The sequence below is a fragment of the Podarcis melisellensis genome, assembly GCF_964234715.1.
Source record: "Podarcis melisellensis genome assembly, chromosome: 4".
In the NCBI taxonomy this organism is placed as follows: domain Eukaryota; kingdom Metazoa; phylum Chordata; class Lepidosauria; order Squamata; family Lacertidae; genus Podarcis; species Podarcis melisellensis.
This window is the reverse complement of record NC_138531.1, coordinates 87,978,059-87,995,566: the sequence shown is the minus strand read 5'-3', so window position 1 is coordinate 87,995,566 and position 17,508 is coordinate 87,978,059. Positions and strand designations below refer to the sequence as shown.

Below are 17,508 nucleotides of genomic sequence, written 5' to 3'. Positions count from 1 at the left end.
ACAAAGGCCCATCTAGTCCAATGCCCTGTTCTCACATTGGTCAGTCAGATGTCCATGGGCAGCCTGTAAGCAGGACCTGAGCACAACAGCATTCTCCTGTCTGGGATATATTACACACACACACACAATAATAATTTATTATTTGTACCCCGCCCATTTGACTGGGTTTCCCCAGCCACTCTGAGCGGCTTCCAACAAAGATTAAAAATACATTAAAATGTCACACATTAAAAACTTCCCTGAACAGGGCTGCCCTCAGATGTCTTCTGAATGTCAGGTAGTTGTTTATCTCTCTGACATCTGGTGGGAGGGCGTTCCACAGGGCGGGCGCCACTACCAAGAAGGCCCTCTGCCTGGTTTCCTGTAGCTCTGCTTCTCATGGTGAGGGAACCGCCAGAAGGCCCTCAGCGGTGGACTGGGTAGAACGATGGGGGTGGAGACGCTTCTTCAGGTATACTTATTGCATTTATTGCAATTGTATCCCGCATTTTCCTCCAGGGAACTCAAGGTGGCGTGTATGGCTCTTCCTCTCCTCATTTAATTCTCACAACAACCCTGTGAGGTAGGTTAGGCTGAGAGGAAGTGACTGAATGGATGAGTGTGGAGGGGAGGAACCCTGGTCTCCCAGGTCCTAGTCTGACATGCTTAAGAACGCAGGTGCAATCTGCCTGATCCTGGCAGTAACATATATCCATCATGATTAAAAGCCATCTGTCCATCTCTCTCTTTCTCTGTACAGAAAGAGACAGGGGAGAGGGGAGAGATTAAAATGCTTATCAAAAAATATGCAGACCTGCATATAATTCACTTGTACCAATTAATAGGAAGCTACCTTTATCCACCACGCAGGTGGCGCTGTGGGTTAAAGCCTCAGCGCCTAGGACTTGCCGATCGAAAGGTCGGCGGTTCGAATCCCTGCGGCGGGGTGCGCTCCCGCTGCTCGGTCCCAGCGCCAGCCAACCTAGCAGTTCGAAAGCACCTCCGGGTGCAAGTAGATAAATAGGGACCGCTTACCAGCGGGAAGGTAAACGGTGTTTCCGTGTGCGGCTCTGGCTCGCCAGAGCAGCGATGTCACGCTGGCCACGTGACCCGGAAGTGTCTCCGGACAGCGCTGGCCCCTGGCCTCTTAAGTGAGATGGGTGCACAACCCCAGAGTCTGTCAAGACTGGCCCGTACGGGCAGGGGTACCTTTACCTTTACCTTTATCCCAAGTCAGACCACGGTCTCATTTAGCTCAGCACTGTCTGTTCTGACTGACAGGGACCTGCCAAGTATTCATGCAAGGGACTTTTCAGACAAGTCCTGCCTGGAGATAACCGATTGAAACCGGGACCTTTGGCTCTCTACCACTGAGCTACAGAGCGTGGACATGCAAATCTAGAAATGATGACTTATCATTTAAATAGAAATATAATACATTTACCAGGTCCCCCCACTCCCAATTCATCACCATTTCCTTCATTCCTTCACAAGATATTATGGGCTGTCCCATGAATCCGCTGGATGAAATAGCGGAAGAACGTTGCCTCAGGAGAGTGTGGAAAATTCTCAGGGATAATTCACACCCTGGCTGGCACTTTTTTTGATCTCCTGCCCTCGGGCAGAAGATATAGAAACATGATTAGTCGCACCAACAGGGTAAAGAACAGCTTCTGTCCGTGGGCTGTTAGGCTGCTGAATGAAAAGATAACAACAGGGTAACTGACTTTCGGGTTTGGTGGGTGTGCGTCAGTAAACGAGGGGAATTAAAACTAAGAGAGCTGAGTGGGGGGTGCTCGTGTAATCTCACTGTATACACTGTCATACAATATTGTATGACAATAAAGTATTTCCAAAAAAATAATAATTTCAAATTTGGTGCAAGTATTTTATTTTCAGGATAAACAGTACTCAGTTTTTGCACCTACACACACACACACACACACTCCAATGGGAGGGAAAAGGAAAACTAGGACATTCCGGGATTAAATCAGAAACCAGGATGGCTTCTGTAATTCCGGGACTATCCCTGAAAAATCAGGACACTTGGAGGGTATGCAGCCCTGCTGAATTTGAGGCCCTTCTGCCCTAAAGCCCTGTCCTGGTCGTATCACTGCTCTTGAACATTGCGATGTGCTAATTGTTTTTTTAATGTCCTGTTACCTCCATCTATAGCAGCATAGTTCATGTATCACCTATGCTTATCCAGCTGCACAAATTATTTACTCCAGAATTCATCAACTTTGGGGCCACAGATAATGTTGGACTACAACTCCCATCATTGCCAGCCAGCTCAGCTGACGGCCAGAGATCATCTGGAGACCCATGTGTAGTATGATGGAATCAGAGGACCCAGGCAGCTGGTAACAGAAATAGTCTTTATTAGTCACAGAAGGAACTTTCTTGCAGTTGTCTTGCTGTTTCATAAAGCAAGCTATTACAGAAACCCTAGCGTAACAAACTAGGGTCAACAAATTCATCAAAACCCTGGGGGTTATTTTCAAATGTCACACCATGACACACTGGAAAACAAAGGCTGAACGACACTTAGTCATTGCAAAAAATGATTTACTCACAGCAAGAAGCCTGTTCTGCAGACTCCATGATTTTGCTCAGAAAGTAGCACTGACAACTAATCAATAAGAGCCATTGCAACTAAAATACATGTCAAATGAATTGTGTTCTCGTTTCATTTTCTCCATCTAGTTTCTCAGCCTTGAAGTGGGTTTAAGGTTAAAGTTAAGGTTAACTCAACTGCAAAGGCAAATAAAGGCTTTCTTCAGGGGTGAAACACTCTGAGATAAGTCTCTGGACAAAGCGTCCCCTAAAATCTATTTTGGCCAGGATTCGGGAGGCCACTCTCAAAATTGTTGTAGATGCCTTTCCCAAAGAGCAAAGTCTATGTCTGCCTATTGCTGGAGAAAATGTGGGCACTGAGACTCGTTCCTGAATGTGTGATGGGAACACAGGGTGGTTAACCAATCTTGGTTCTTTAATGTCAAGTATCACTTGACAAAACTTGGCTCCTGGCCCCTATTTGGCTCTTATCTCTTTAGAGAATAATGCCCACCCCTCCATCACATGTGAAAACCTAGCCTTGATGTCATTAGCAGCTGCCAGATTGGTTCCTGCCCATCATTGGCAGTGTGGCAGACCCAGAACCATGGAGCTGGGAGGATTTAGAAGGGCCAACTCTCTGCCCCAAAGGAAGATCCTTTACATCAACCTCTTGCTGACCTATCCATCCATTGCAATATCACTGAATCTCACAGGAGCACGACACAGGAGCAAACGCATGGTTCTTCAGAGCTTTGAAAGACTCAAGCGAGTGAGCAAAGCCACACACACTAAAGGACAAGGCAGAGCTTTCTGCGGAGTTGCCCAGTGCATCAGACCTGGAGAAGGCCTCCTTGCAGTGCTGCCGTAGACCACCCAATTAGTCTGCTTCGATGCTCAAGTCACAGCAACTATAGGCTGCACAGCGGTGATGTCATTCTTTCTCAGCTGAAAATTGGAGGTGGACGGGAGGTCAAGGGAGACCTGTAAACCCTTGTGGTGATCTCTCTGTGGCCAGGCTGCCCTGCACGGCAGACCAGCAGGAGATGGAAGCCTTTGCTCCCTTGGATCTGGGGATTTCCGGCAGACCTTAAGAAAGGTCTTCAGCTCTGCCCTGAAATTCTCATTGAGCCAGCAGTAAATAAAGGGGTTGTAACAGGTGCTGCTTGTGGCCAGCCAGTGGAAAGCAAAATACAGGCCGTTGTTGGTGTGGATGACTTGGCTGGAGAGGAGGAGGACGTAGCAGTTCAAGGGGAACCAGCAGACAGCGAAGATCACCACCACCAGCATCAGCATCTTAATGGTCATAATCTTCTTCCTCTGGAGGGCAAAGTACTGCTCAACCATCACAACCCCGATGGCAGTGCGGAACCAGAGCTTCTTGGCGATGGTCACGTAGGTGATGGAGATAATGAGAAGGGGCAGCACGTAGAGCAGAACGAAAGTTGTCAAGTCCAGGTACTTCCAGAACAAATCAGCTGGCTCGGGAAAATTGGGGAGGCACAAGGATCGGGTGATCTCCTCCCTGAAAATCAAGGGCAGATATTCCGTTAATATGCTACGCCAGGGGACCGCTAGATGTTCTCTATTGCGTCTGGCTTGGCTTCAGCAGTGAGGAAACACTAGGTTGTTCATCAGATGGCACTTTAAAAAAAGGACCCCTGGACAGTTAAGTCCAGTCAAAGGCGACTATGGGGTTGTGGTGCTCATCTCGCTTTCAGGCCAAGGGAGCTGGCGTTTGTCCACAGCTTTCCAGGTTATGTGGCCAACATGACTAAACCATGATGGAAACCAGAGCGCACAAAAACACCATTTATCTTCCTGCTGCAGCGGTACCTATTTATCTACTTGCGCTGGCATGCTTTCGAACTGCTAGGTTGGCAGGACATGGGATAGAGCAATGGGAGCTCACTGCATTGCAGGGATTCGAACCGCCAACCTTCCAATTGGCAAGCCCATAAGGCTCAGTGGTTTAGACCACAGAGCCACCCACGTCCCATAGATGGCACTATAAACTGGCTCCTGGGGTATTTTTGGGAAGCCCTCACTTAGAATCATAGAATTGTGGAGTTTGACCCCTGAGGGTCATTAATCTCAACATAGAATCTTCTGGATCAGAAGTGGGGAACCACAGGCCCAGCTTCCAGGCCTCTCTATCTGGCCCTTGGGACTCATCCTCACACACCCTCTGGTCTTGTTTCATACAGACCTGGAATGTTTTTGCCTAGCTGGGATGTGTCCTGGAATGGAAAGAGCATCTCTTGCTTGCTACGGATAGAGAGGTGTGTACAGGAACTAGCACAACAGTAAAAAAATTAATCCTACGACTTGCTGATCAGAAGGTCGCGGTTCAAATCCCCGCGACAGGGTGAGCGCCCATTGCTCGGTCCCTGCTCCTGCCAACCTAGCAGTTCGAAAGCACGTCAAAGTGCAAGTAGATAAATAGGTATTGCTCTGGCGGGAAGGTAAATGGCGTTTCCGTGTGCTGCTCTGGTTCGCCAGAAGCAGCTTAGTCATGCTGGACACATGACCCAGAAGCTGTATGCCGGCTCCCTCGGCCAATAAAGTGAGATGAGTGCTGCAACCCCAGAGTCGGCCATGACTGGACCTAATGGTCAGGGGTCCCTTTACCTTTACCTGAATAATGCTTACACATGTCTCTGTCTGCCACTTCCATTGTGAGAGGTTACTCACTCCGCTGATAAGAGCATGCCAAGTCTCTAAGGGTATCTGAGGCTTGTGTCGCTGATTGATGCTATTCTGAGAACCGGAGTTTCGCCCGGCTGCCGGCCGGTGGCTGGGGGCCTGCCTGATGCCCTCGTCTCCCGGCAGTATCCCAACAAGGGGTGGGTTCTAAATGTTGGTCTTACATACGGCACCATCGTACCCAAGTCCGCCACTGACTCAAGGATGCAATTACCTGACAGAAGCCCAAGTGTGATGGCCTGGAAATTGGATTCAGAGGCTGAACCTGAGGAATCCTAGCCTACACAGGAGTCCCCGCCTCCAGAACCGGCTGAGCCGGGGCTGGGGCTTGAACCTGAAGGGCCCTCACCTGTGCCGGATCCTCAGGAGCAGACACCAGCTGAATCTGCTCTGGCTCTGGAGGTGATCGAGGACCCATTGCCTGCAGGTGCTCCACTCTCAGCCCTGTCAGAGGAAGCTGAGGTTGCCTCTGGGTCCAGTAACCCTCCAGCCTCTCCTGAGCTGCAGAGGCTCAGGGCAGAGAGGCGGAGGGAACTAAGTTCCCGCAGGAGGAGTGCTCGCCTCTAGGCCAGGAGAGGTGAGTCACCTGTGGACCGGGACCGCCCTATGCCTCAAAGGAGATAAAAGCCAGCCAGCCCAGTCCCAGGTTGCAGAAGCAACATTGTTGGTAACCTGTTCCCGCTTGCACCCTGTCCTGCTCTTCTGCCAGAGTTCCTGGCCTCACCTGACTCCTTGCCTTGGACCCCGCTTCAGCCTTGATGGGCAGCCCCCATACCACACCCTTGACCTTGGACTGGACTCGGACCACGCCGCACTGTAACCCCCTGGGACCAGCACACCAAAGATTGCTCTGCCAAAAAGTCCCCCTTACCTGTATTCAAAAGTGAATAATTTCTGGTAGATTGCATGTGGGAGAGAGAAGCATGTGGCCATTAGCCAGATGATGGAGATGCAAACAAGACCCTTTGCAGTCGAAATCCGAGGCTTCAGAGGATGCAGTATCACCTGTTTGCAGAGCACGTTGGGGGGAAAAGCTTTATTTTAGAAATGTAAAGATAAAGTTTGCAGGAGCATTCTATGTCATCTGCTGCTGCTATTTATTGAGCATTCGTTCTTGTTTGTCTGAGGGGAGATTATATGACATCACATCACAAAATTTATCTCCTACACTTTTCCATTAATTTCCCCATCACTTCCCTTATGGGGAAAAGGTCTGATTTGGTGCGGGGGTGGGGAGAGGAGGGCTTCTAAAAGCACAAAATTCACTTTAATTACGCAACCCGACTTTGCCTATATGCAGTTAAATCCCACCTGCAAAATAGCAACGCTGTGGAAGGAGGTTTTGTCACCAGGAAAAGAGGTTAATACTCCTCATGGGAGATGTTGCGGGATATTGGGTGAGGCCTGCCAGCTGGCTATCTCCTCAAAAAGGCTTTTAGAAGTAAAATAAAGCATGCCCCAAATGTTGTTGATTGCCGTTTAGAATAAAAAAATTCCTCACCTGGCGTCTGTCTATGGCAATAGCCGTCAGGGTCAAGGCAGAGACATGGAGGGAACAGTACTGGGCAAATCGACTGATGTGGCACATCTCCTTCCCAAATATCCACGTACTGTTCACGAAGCGAGCCTGGCAGGAACAAGACAATTTTCACTTTTTACAATCCCAGCAGGGCTTGGGGTTGTGGTCCTCCTTGATAGGACTTGCTTCTACTTCCAGCACAAATGGATATTCTCTCTCTCTCTCTCTCTCTCTCTCTCTCTCTCTCTCTCTCTCTCTCTCACACACACACACACACACACACACACACACACACACCAGACAGTTCCGAAGAACTATCTTTTAACTTGCTTTTCTTTGCAGTTTTTCTGAGACCTGACTGAGCAAGCCACTCCTTCTCAGCTAAGGAGAAAAGATTCTGTCAATCTCGTTTCTCATTTTCCCAACCTTAAATTCAGTTCATCACATGTCTGTTGCGATTCTCCACCCCACCCCAATAAAACTCATGAAAATTCATCAGCGTTTTAATGCAAACTTTTCCTGGCACATTGTTCTATGCAGCTTTTTATTAATGTGCACATTTCTGCAAGTAATTTCCCAGTGCAGTACATTATTTTCACCTATTCATTCATTTTTATGTACACTGTCCCTGAATATATGCTTTAATAATAATAAACATAAACATTGCTTGGTTGGAAAACCACACTGCAAAATAAATAGAAGTGTGAATTTCTAGGCATAACTTGTGTTCACATAGTGTGTCGGATAGTGTGAAAGATTGAACTCTAAATGTGAACTGAATTGAAACCCTCCCCCATCCCTATCAGCCAGTCATTTGCAAGATGGAGAAAGTAGCACTTTCCTACCTTGCAGGATTTCTGCAGGATTTACAGTAAAATAATGCATGTGATCTGCTTTAAACACTTGAAAATGCCATAGGGCTTGAAAATGAAAATGCCTCAGGACTGCAATACCTCTAGGACCAACTCTCCCCATATGAACTGCCCCAGACCCTGCGATCTTCATCCGAGGCCCTTCTTTGTGTGTGTCCTCCACAAGAGGTTCAGAGGGCAGCAATAGGACAGGGCCTTTTCCATGGTGGCTCCCTGTTTGAGGAATGCTCTCCCCAGGGATGCTTGCCTGGCACCTTTGTTTCATTTCTTTAGGTACCAGATGAAAACTTCCCTCTGTAGCCAGGCCTTTGGCCATTATCTATGGTCTTTTACAAGTGGGTGGGATGTTTTTAATGTTTCTTTGTTTGGTTGTAAGTTGCTTTGGGTTGCCCTGGGCAACATAAAGCAACTAACAAATTTGATAATGATACTATGCAGATACTTGTTACAATATGCAGGTACTTATTACAATAATTCGTCACTTACTAGAAGCAAAGCTCTGCATCCAATAAATCACTCTGGTTTCGGTTTGACAGAGAACTTTGCTGTGTGTTGCTCTATTTCCTTTGGTTTGGTTTGTCTGTCTACAGGCATAACAGAGATAAGGGAATCTAGCTGAATCTGTGCCAGGAAGATGACCACCAGTCGCACAATCCAAGCTATTGTGGCTCCCTAATGCTATAGAAATTGTGAAGTACGCTCCTCAGAGCACAATCAAGGCTTCAGGCCCTGAGAGCTGATTGAGCTACGTGAAGCTGCACCCAGCAGATGCTAACTAATTTAGCTATTAAGATCTGATTGCGGAGAGCAATGCATTCAGCTAGCTTTCTTGCAAATGGGGAAGCAACTTAGCTGCCAACGAATCCCATTTGTTATGAATATATATGCCTGTTGCCTCCAAAGATAACACAATAAATCCTTGATGCAGTGCTTTTCATAATGGATCAAAGGACTATGCATACACTGATAGTAATATTCATCCAACACTCTGCATCCCCTTTCGGTTTGCAAGAGCTTATGCAAGAGACTTTTACTAATGAATCTTTGAGGTGCTTTTAAAAAGTACAATGATACCTTAAACACATTACTAGCTTAGTATAAGTAGCTAGGATAACACAGCTCTCTGCTTACACACACGCCAACACAGAACAACCACCCTGCAGGCAATCACTAACAATTACTACTTTTAAATAAACTGTGTTGCTACCACCCCCTGCCCCCCTAATAATTTTAGCAGACACAAGGGAGCTAAATCCACATGCAAGTATTGTGCTACTTAAACAATAATCTCAATAAATATAAACATTATCCCCATGCTCTTACCAAAGTAAAGGGAGTGTTGAGAAAGGTGATCATTAAGTCCGCCACAGCAAGATTCACAATGAACAGACTGGTGGCAAAATGCATCCGTTTGTTTTTGACCATGACGTGACACACCAAGGCATTGCCGAAGAGGGAGAACACTATGATAACGGAGTACGCCACGACGAGGAGGATTTTCACAAGAAGGTTTTGGGAACCTGACCCGTACCTTTTCCCTTCCAGAAAGCTCTGCCAGTCAGCAAGTGTATAGTTTGTCCAAGATAAAAAGTGAGAGATGTTCGGTGCTTCAAATAACGCCCCCAAGCTGCCATTGACTGCAAACTTTTCAGATCTCACGAGGGAGTTGGCAAAGTGAGTGAGGTAAAGCCACATACAGCAAGTAATCGTTCCCATGGGGCTGGAAAGGATCAACGTCCGTCTTCCAAAGCAGCTCCCTCTATGTGCTCAATCGACAGGACATAGAACCAGGCATGCTCAGCTTTTGTTAGGAGGCAGTCTTTAGGACTGCGAACAAGGTGCAGAAATCTATGGCAAAATATCAGTGGTAACTGCTGTGCCCTTGCAAGTCTCTCCCATAATCAAGGCACGCAAGAGTTTCTCGGCACATTTCCCGATAGAAAGCTGACTAAGAACTCAGCCTATTGGTTTACAGTATTGTTCCTATTCCGAAGCACCTGTTTCGTTTGCACACACTCCCCCTGTGGGTTCAATTTTCTGCTTCCACTCTTTCTGAAAAATAGGAACAGGGTGGGGGGGCAGAAATAATCCACCAATTACTGCAATGCTGGCTTCTTATGTCACGGCAGTAACTCCTCGTTTGGTCAGTGCCCGCGGTGCTGTGTTCAGGAAGGTGGTCCAATTGAAAAGTATCTTCTATTCAAGTAAATTGCAGGCTAGTTTCCGCCTTGTGCAGAACCCCACAACCTTTCACCGTTATCTATCTAGCTGAAAAGGCAAAATATGAACACATGCAAACACTTGGGTAGCATGCTTCAGGAGCCAAATGGCATGGTTTATACCTAGGGTACTGATGAGGCATTTGTGAAAAACACTCCCAACTATGATTGCTCCATTATTGCTTATTCCGCCCGCCTCCCTAAAGAGGTAGCACTTTGAGGATAAAGTAGTTGTCCTAAGATAAACACAATTAAAGTTAATTCCCATCATTTTGACTGATGCTTTTCCATTTAAGGTGCATCCCTCCATTGCTTTCGATTTCCTTGCAAATATATGGACCTTGGGCTGTGGACAATAGTCTTCATAAGTTATCGGGGGGGAAATATGCTGGGGAAGGACTCTAGTTGGGTGGTAGACCATCTGCCTTCCATGAAGAAGGTCTCTGGTTCCATCCCAGAGATCTCCAGGTAGGGCTGGAGAAGACTTCTGGTCTGAAGCCCTGGAGAGGTGTTGCCAGTCAGGGTGGACGATACCTAGCTAAATAAATCAACAATCTGGCTCCGTATAGGGCAGCTTCTAATACATACCTGTGCATGGTGCTGAGAGATTGCCAGGATTCATTTCTGGATGTCCAATGAGTTGGTCATATGTTTCTAGAGCAGCAACCTCACATGGCCCATAAACACCACTTTTGAAACTGGGTGTGTGGTGGCCAAAACATACACATGCAAGCTCTTGCATGCCCGTAATACAGTCCCTTGGATCCTGACAAATATAACTTAACACACATTCAGATGACCCTATCATATGCAAATGTGAGCTGCCTCGTTATTAAAATCTTTGCAACTGGGATGCCGCATTACAATGTGGCCATTTTTAAATAGAAAAATGTGAGAGAATAAATTTCTCTACGAAATTATGTTGTTAATAATACATTCTCTCACATTCTTCCGAGATACATTTCACTATGAAATACATTGTTGGGAATATATTTAAGAGAGAAGAATGTATTTTCAATCATGCATTTCATTTTTATTCATAACCAATGTTGGGTTTTAATAACTTAGCAGCTATATGTAGGACTGCTAAATACACACAACTGACATGCATTGACCACAGGCTTTCATCTCTGGGGGCAAAACTCCTTTTCAAAATCACAGCTAGCATGTCAAAGCAGGAAGATGTTGATTCTTATAGAGCCATTTGCTGCTAGGCAACAGACGACAGTAAATATTTATTGCTCAGGGAAAGAAAATGCTTCACTATCCATCCTTCTTGGTTACATGAAAGGATTGAAGTTCTTTCGCAAATAGTGAGAAATTAAATTTTTCCTACTGCAAGGATAATGGAAAAGCACCAACAAGGCTACTTAACTGCAAGTCGTGATTTCAGCTTGTGGGTAAGGTTTTTATGTCCACCAAAGTGGCCCATCAAGTTCTAATGTAAACTATCCAGATTTTCCCCTGTAAATACATTTAATAGAGTCAAATAAGCTTTATTTCTGATCCCATCCCCCATCCAATTATGGCTGAGATTTCATTAAAACCTTCTTCCCAAATTTTGTTACCATACTTACAATATTTGACTTGTTTTGGCATTGTTCATAATTTCATTAAATAAAATTGTACGTGTAGTAGAGGCGTCCCCCAACTTTTGTGGGGGTTATGTTTCGGCAGCCCTCATGCGTAAGTGAAATCGCATAAAGTGGGGAGCACCCTACTTTAATAGGGAGGGTATGCAGGTAGATTTAATAAATCCACTGCTTTTATCACTTTCAATTTAATTGTGTGCATTTCCAGAATTTGATTTTGTTCTGCTTATTAATGAAGCTCATTTCTTTTATGCATATTCCCTTTATTAACTATCTTCACTGCTCCCTGTAATGTTTCCTCTGTGGAAACGGAAAACTGTATTGTGCTGTACTGTGTTTTTATATTCAGTTCGGAGTCACCCAGAGTGGCTGGGGAAACCCAGCCAGATGGGCGGGGTATAAATAAATTACTATTATTATTATTGTTGTTATTATTATTATTATTAAACAGGAAATGCAGATCAGAATCAATTTTCAGTTTATTTTCAAAAAATTGGAGGATGTAGGCTTCAGAATTCCCCTCTTCTCATGAGGTTCAAAATACATTGGTAGGTTGTATTATTTTAATTTACAGTTGTACCTCGGCGGTACAGACGCTTCAGGTTACAGACTCCGCCAACCCAGAAAGAGTACCTCAGGTTAAGAACTTTGCTTCAGGATGAGAACAGAAATTGTGCTCCAGCGGTGCAGCAGAAGCGGGAGGCCCCATTAGTTAAAGTGGTGCTTCAGGTTAAGAACAGTTTTAGGTTAAAAACAGACCTCCGGAACGAATTAAGTTCTTAATCCGAGGTACCACTGTACTTGATCCTGATAAATACAGCCTGCTGTGGATATGTTGTAAACACTAGCGGAGGAACAGGAGTGCAGAGGGAGCGGACCGCCCCTGGCACCACTATTCCGGTAGGGTGCCATCGCGGCAGCCCCCAGACATGCACCGAGCATCTCCCCACTGCGCCGGGTGCCATGCCCTACAGGCAGCACATCACACCCCCAGAATGCGCACCATGCCCTCGTGGACAGCGTACCACACCCCTGGGGGTGCCAGCTATGCCCCCGCCTGCTCTCCGCCCCCGATGGTGGGGCATGCAGCTTCGCCACTGGTTGTAAATATTGTTTCTTGGTCTTCTGCTCAGTTGGGGATCACTCGGTTCACAAGGCTTCCAGTCTCCACCCCCAACGATGGGTTTGTATCTGCAGCTTTTTTCTTCTGACACTTCAGTATTAACTGTACATAATCCATTTATTTTATGTCAGGCAGGGTAATCACAATTATAAAAAATGGGTAATATTAAAGTTAAACCCACCTTGCTTTTTTTAAATTTATTTGCAAAATGGTTGTATACAGAATAATGGTTTCTGAAACACATCTCTATTCTAGCTGGTAGGTTTGACCAACAAGGAGACGAAAACAGGTTGTGGATGAAACATGGGGAGGTTCTGGGGATTCAGGTCAGAAGGCACTCCACAGAGAAATCAAAGAAAATAAGTACTTCAATGCAGACACTATTCACTGTACCTTTCTCCTTATTGCAGTATAATCAAGAGCCTCTTTTCTGCTTCTATGTTTGATAAGACCAAACCAAAATTCAGAAGTATTCTAAGGAGGCATTATGAACCCACCCAAGATCTTGATAAGATGAGAAGGAAAAATATAGAATTTTAAGAAAACCCCAGTATTTAACAGTTCCATAACACATAAATGACATTATTTGTTCTCCTATGTGTTTTGCTTAAGACAGTTAAAATGTCTATAAAAATATCATCATCGTTGCCAATGGACTTTCCATGTAAAAATATATCGCTCCACTCAAACATTTACCAAATCCAACACGGCTCTTTATGTTGGAAATTATCTCAAGGTACCCTTCTTTCAGACTGATGTTTCCAAAGTCAATTAAACAATGGCCATAATTTGGGCAGATACAAAACAGAGGAAAAACTGAAAAATAAGGAACGCCAGATGGGACTATGGCCCTTTATCCATGTACCATCTCAATTTACTACTTTCTATCCATGTCAATTAAATCCCTGCCAATTTTTCTTACAATTACAGGCATCCAACCAGCACCAGCTCAACGTAACCAGCTGGTGGAATTGCTAAGGAAGTGTTGCAAAGCATTCAGAATGAGGCATTACCCTAAAGCTATTTATGCTTTCTGAGATTCTTCATGCTGAACTGTACTTTTAAGCTTATAAACAGTTTCAGAATGAGAGTCACATTATATATCCAAGGACTTGGCAAGCCCTGCTTACTGCCTCCTTCTTACAGGAAGCAACCAAGATGGATTTAATACTTAACACTGTCAGCATTCCCTCTATGACTGAAGTATAAGGTTTGAGAAACAAAGAAAGCAAAAGCACTGTCGATTCACTTACAGAACAGGCCTCATTTATTCCTCTGTAATATAAAAAGGTAATGGAATTTTTAAAATCACTGGCTGTTCCTCAGCAATGGCCTGGGCAATGGGCCCACTGCCTCATCGTCTTTTTTGAGTAGTTATTCTATCTTAAACAAGGACAGGGAGGCATATGGTTCAGCTATTAGAAATGCCATTTGAATTAAGTGATACTACATATGGAGAATAAGTTACAATTACTCCCCCATCAAGGAAGCAAAACATTTCAAGGCAACATGTAATTAACTGTGAAATTATTGGAGAAAAGCTGCATAGATCGTAAGATTCCTTTACAGAATTTCCAGAGGGTTTTTTTCTTTCCCCTGAATTATCCTTCCATACAGCGGGCTCTGAAATTATCGCCTGCTTCTTCTTGAAGTGCTCTTGAATAACTCAGAATCATCCTGTAAAATAATAAGAGAATTTCATTTTAAGACATCAAGAAGGCCACATTTCCAAGGAGAGCAATCTCATTTTGTACATTTTAGTTTTTTATTGAACCTTTTTCACAAGAACACAAAAAAGCATGTGAAAAACGTGACCGACAGTTTTGGCTATAGTACAGAAAATTTGTTATCGTTTTGAAATTGGACAAAACTACCGAGTCAAACTAAAAATAAAAGGAAAGATGGAAGCATTAGGATACAGCACTTTGTAGAGGGATCTGCGAGGTTTGACCAACAAGGAGACCAAGGGAAAACATCCATGTTCTTTCTGCAAATATACTTCAATCAAAACCAACCAGAGCATCCGGTCAATTCTTTCTCATTGTTATCAGCCTTCAAAATAATTCTAAGAACCCTTGCCAGACTTCCTCAAATTTATCAATTTCATTCCTCCTGGCATGAGTGCACGTGACCTGTATGAGGCAACATGTCAGACTCAGCGGTCCTGCTCTCGCTTGCAAAGCAGGTTCTTCTGTTATTAGAGCTGCCTGCAAAATCCATGCTCACTGCCATGCTCCATACTGTGGGAGTCCAGCCTAAGAGTGTGTGAGTCACCACAATTGGGCAAGAGGAAAGTGGCCTTCCCAGACCTCAGTGACTGTCACACCACTGTGTCCCACATCAGTTAACTGCACTAAATAACTAGATTTCTGAAGGAGTGTACTGCACCGCCATCACTGTTTAGAACCCCCATTCCACCAAGAAAAACAAGGACTAAAAAAGTGCAGAAAGGGGCTTTCTTCCCAAGATTGTGACTGAAACCCAGCACATTTTGACACCCAAGGGAGTTGCCAAATATGGGCCAGCTCTGTCAGGAAGCAGGGGAGGCAATGGTTGTCTGAAACCATTCACTGAGGAAGAATGACTTTAGGGAGGAGAAATATGTCTCCTTGTTCAACCAGCGGCGAAATGTTTATTCGAAGAACCTGTTTACTAGTTGTTAAGGTAGAGGGTACACCAGTTATTTGAGCCATGACAGGCATTAATTAGGAGGAATTTCCTCACCTGTCAAAACTGAAGCATATGAATTTAAGTTAGTCGTTTTCAACAGGGTTTTCTCACCATCACCTAATGACTGACTACTTTGATTGGCAGAACTGGCACTTTTACAAGTGCCAAACAGTACCTGCCCTGCATCTGTAGGAACTTGATGATTTAAATGTGGCAGCACTGACACTTTGGAACTCCCTGCCTATTGAGACCAGGCAGGTACCTATTATATTCCTTTTGGCACCTGCTGAAGACATTCTTATTTAGACAAGCCTACCCAGATATTCAGAAAGCCTGTAGGCATTTTAATTTGTCTTAGTCAATTTTTTGCAGTTTTAACTTTCTGTAAATTTTAAATTGTGGTTGCAAATATTTTTTCTGATTATTTTACCGTTTTATCTTTTCTGTAAACTGCTTGGAGGGTTTTTCCTACAAGTGGTATGTAAATTTTATGAAATAAATAAATGAACACTACCCTTTTCCAGAGAGACAAGCTAATGGACATAATGGAACAGGCTTTGAAGATGGGAACAAGAAAGTTTATTACTAAACGCATATAAAGAAACTTTAAAAACATTTTTAAAGAGAAAAGATTTTTGTACCTCATCGGATTCAAAGTCTACTCCTTTCGATGCCTGGCTCTGTGAGCTCCTTTTGCTAGATGCTGATGCTCCGAACGATCTAAACATTATAAATAGGAGATACTGGTCACCATCAATGAAAGCACAGCACTAAAAATCACAAAGCATAACACTGAAAGTCACACATTATCAATATCACATTTGAAATAAATAAGAGATTACCCACAGAATCTTATAATTATAGATCTGGGAGGGCCCTCTAAGGGCCATGTGATCTAATGCCCTAAAATGAAGGAATCACAGCTATTGAATCTGTGACAGATGGCCATCCAACCTCTGCTTAAAAATTGCTAGCTTCCGAGGTGGTCTGTTCCAGAAAGTTCCTCCTGATGTTTAGTCAGAATCTCCTTTCTTGTAACTTGAATCCATGGGTTTGGGCCCTACCTTCTGGAGCAGCTGAAAACTAGCTTACTCCATCTTCCATGTGACAGCCCTTCAGATATTTGAAGATGGTTACCATATGAAATTTTGAATTATGGTGCTGGAGGAGTCTCTTAAGAGTCCCATGGACTGCAAGAAGATCAAACTGATCCATTCTGACGGAAATCAGCCCTGAGTGCTCACTGGAAGGACAGATCCTGAAGCTGAGGCTCCAATACTTTGGCCACCTCATGAGAAGAGAAGACTCCCTGGAAAAGACCCTGATGTTGGGAAAGATGGAGGGCACAAGAAGAAGGGGACGACAGAGGACGAGATGGTGGGACAGTGTTCTCAAAGCTACCAGCTTGAGTTTGACCAAACTGCGGGAAGCAGTGGAAGACAGGAGTGCCTGGCGTGCTCTGGTCCATGGGGTCACAAAGAGTCAGACACGACTAAACAACAACAACCATATGAAAATATTTTCCTAGCAAGGTCGCTTTTAAAAATTAGTGATATTATGGCTGAAAAGTAAACCAGTTTTCAGTTTTGTGCTGAGCCACTAAATTTGGGTAACGAACTCACTTATGCCCAAGCAGTGTGCAATATGGGAGAGATTGGGGGAAGGAGGGGAAATAACTTTCCAACCAAAGGGGGAAAGTTGAAACCTCTATTGGGAATGCTTGGAAGTAGTTCTTTGTAAACACTCAGGTAAACACTTTTGGTAACATAAAAACAGACAAGCTAAGATAAGAGGGCTGTTCAAAACCCTAATCATAGTTCAGAATCATTAGCGTGCACCTTAGAGCATGTCCCTGCTTTTACACACAGCAGTTAGAAGCGTTTGATCCTGGTTTAGTGGCAAACCACACTTTACCATTTCATCTGAACTCAGCAAACTTTGATAAACACAAATCGCAAGCTATATTCAGGCATTTGCCCAAACACGAGATGTTTAAAAGTAGAGGCAGGACACACACACACTGCCCAAATGTCTCTGTAATGTGTCTGCTTCTATGTTTTATTATTCTTTATGCAATTGTGCACATTTCACTTTTGTCTGTTCCCTAGTATCCTTTGGAATGAAGGGTGAGCTGAAAGTAGCCGAAATAAATACGGCATTTTCCCGTGTTTAAGACTAGGTTTTTTTATTTAAAATTAATGCTAAAAAGTGGGGGGTGTCTTATACACGGGGGCAATCTCCCCCCATTTTCTCTATTTGGAGTCCCATACTG

General features: G+C 44.4%; 2 protein-coding genes across 6 annotated transcripts in view; both read right to left on the bottom strand.

Moving 5' to 3' along the window:
* Positions 1 to 2,343: 2,343 nt before the first annotated feature.
* On the bottom strand, positions 2,344 to 9,586 carry GPR83 (G protein-coupled receptor 83). Its single transcript, XM_081908102.1, has 4 exons — positions 8,956 to 9,586; positions 6,743 to 6,868; positions 6,113 to 6,246; positions 2,344 to 4,060 (listed from the first exon to the last, which is right to left on the bottom strand). Exons 1-4 carry the CDS (start codon positions 9,346 to 9,348, stop codon positions 3,433 to 3,435), a joined length of 1,281 nt encoding a protein of 426 aa, XP_081764228.1. The 5' UTR covers positions 9,349 to 9,586; the 3' UTR covers positions 2,344 to 3,432.
* A 3,162-nt stretch (positions 9,587 to 12,748) lies between these two features.
* The window catches only part of MRE11 (MRE11 homolog, double strand break repair nuclease), a 28,045-nt gene continuing 23,285 nt past the window's right edge, over positions 12,749 to 17,508 (bottom strand). For all 5 annotated transcript variants that reach the window (XM_081909795.1, XM_081909797.1, XM_081909798.1 and 2 more), the window contains 2 exons: positions 15,878 to 15,956; positions 12,749 to 14,243 (listed from right to left, as the gene is read on the bottom strand). In XM_081909795.1, coding sequence (XP_081765921.1) covers positions 14,196 to 14,243; positions 15,878 to 15,956 — 127 coding nt within the window. In that variant the 3' untranslated portion in view covers positions 12,749 to 14,195. The remainder of the gene's footprint in view (positions 14,244 to 15,877; positions 15,957 to 17,508) is intronic.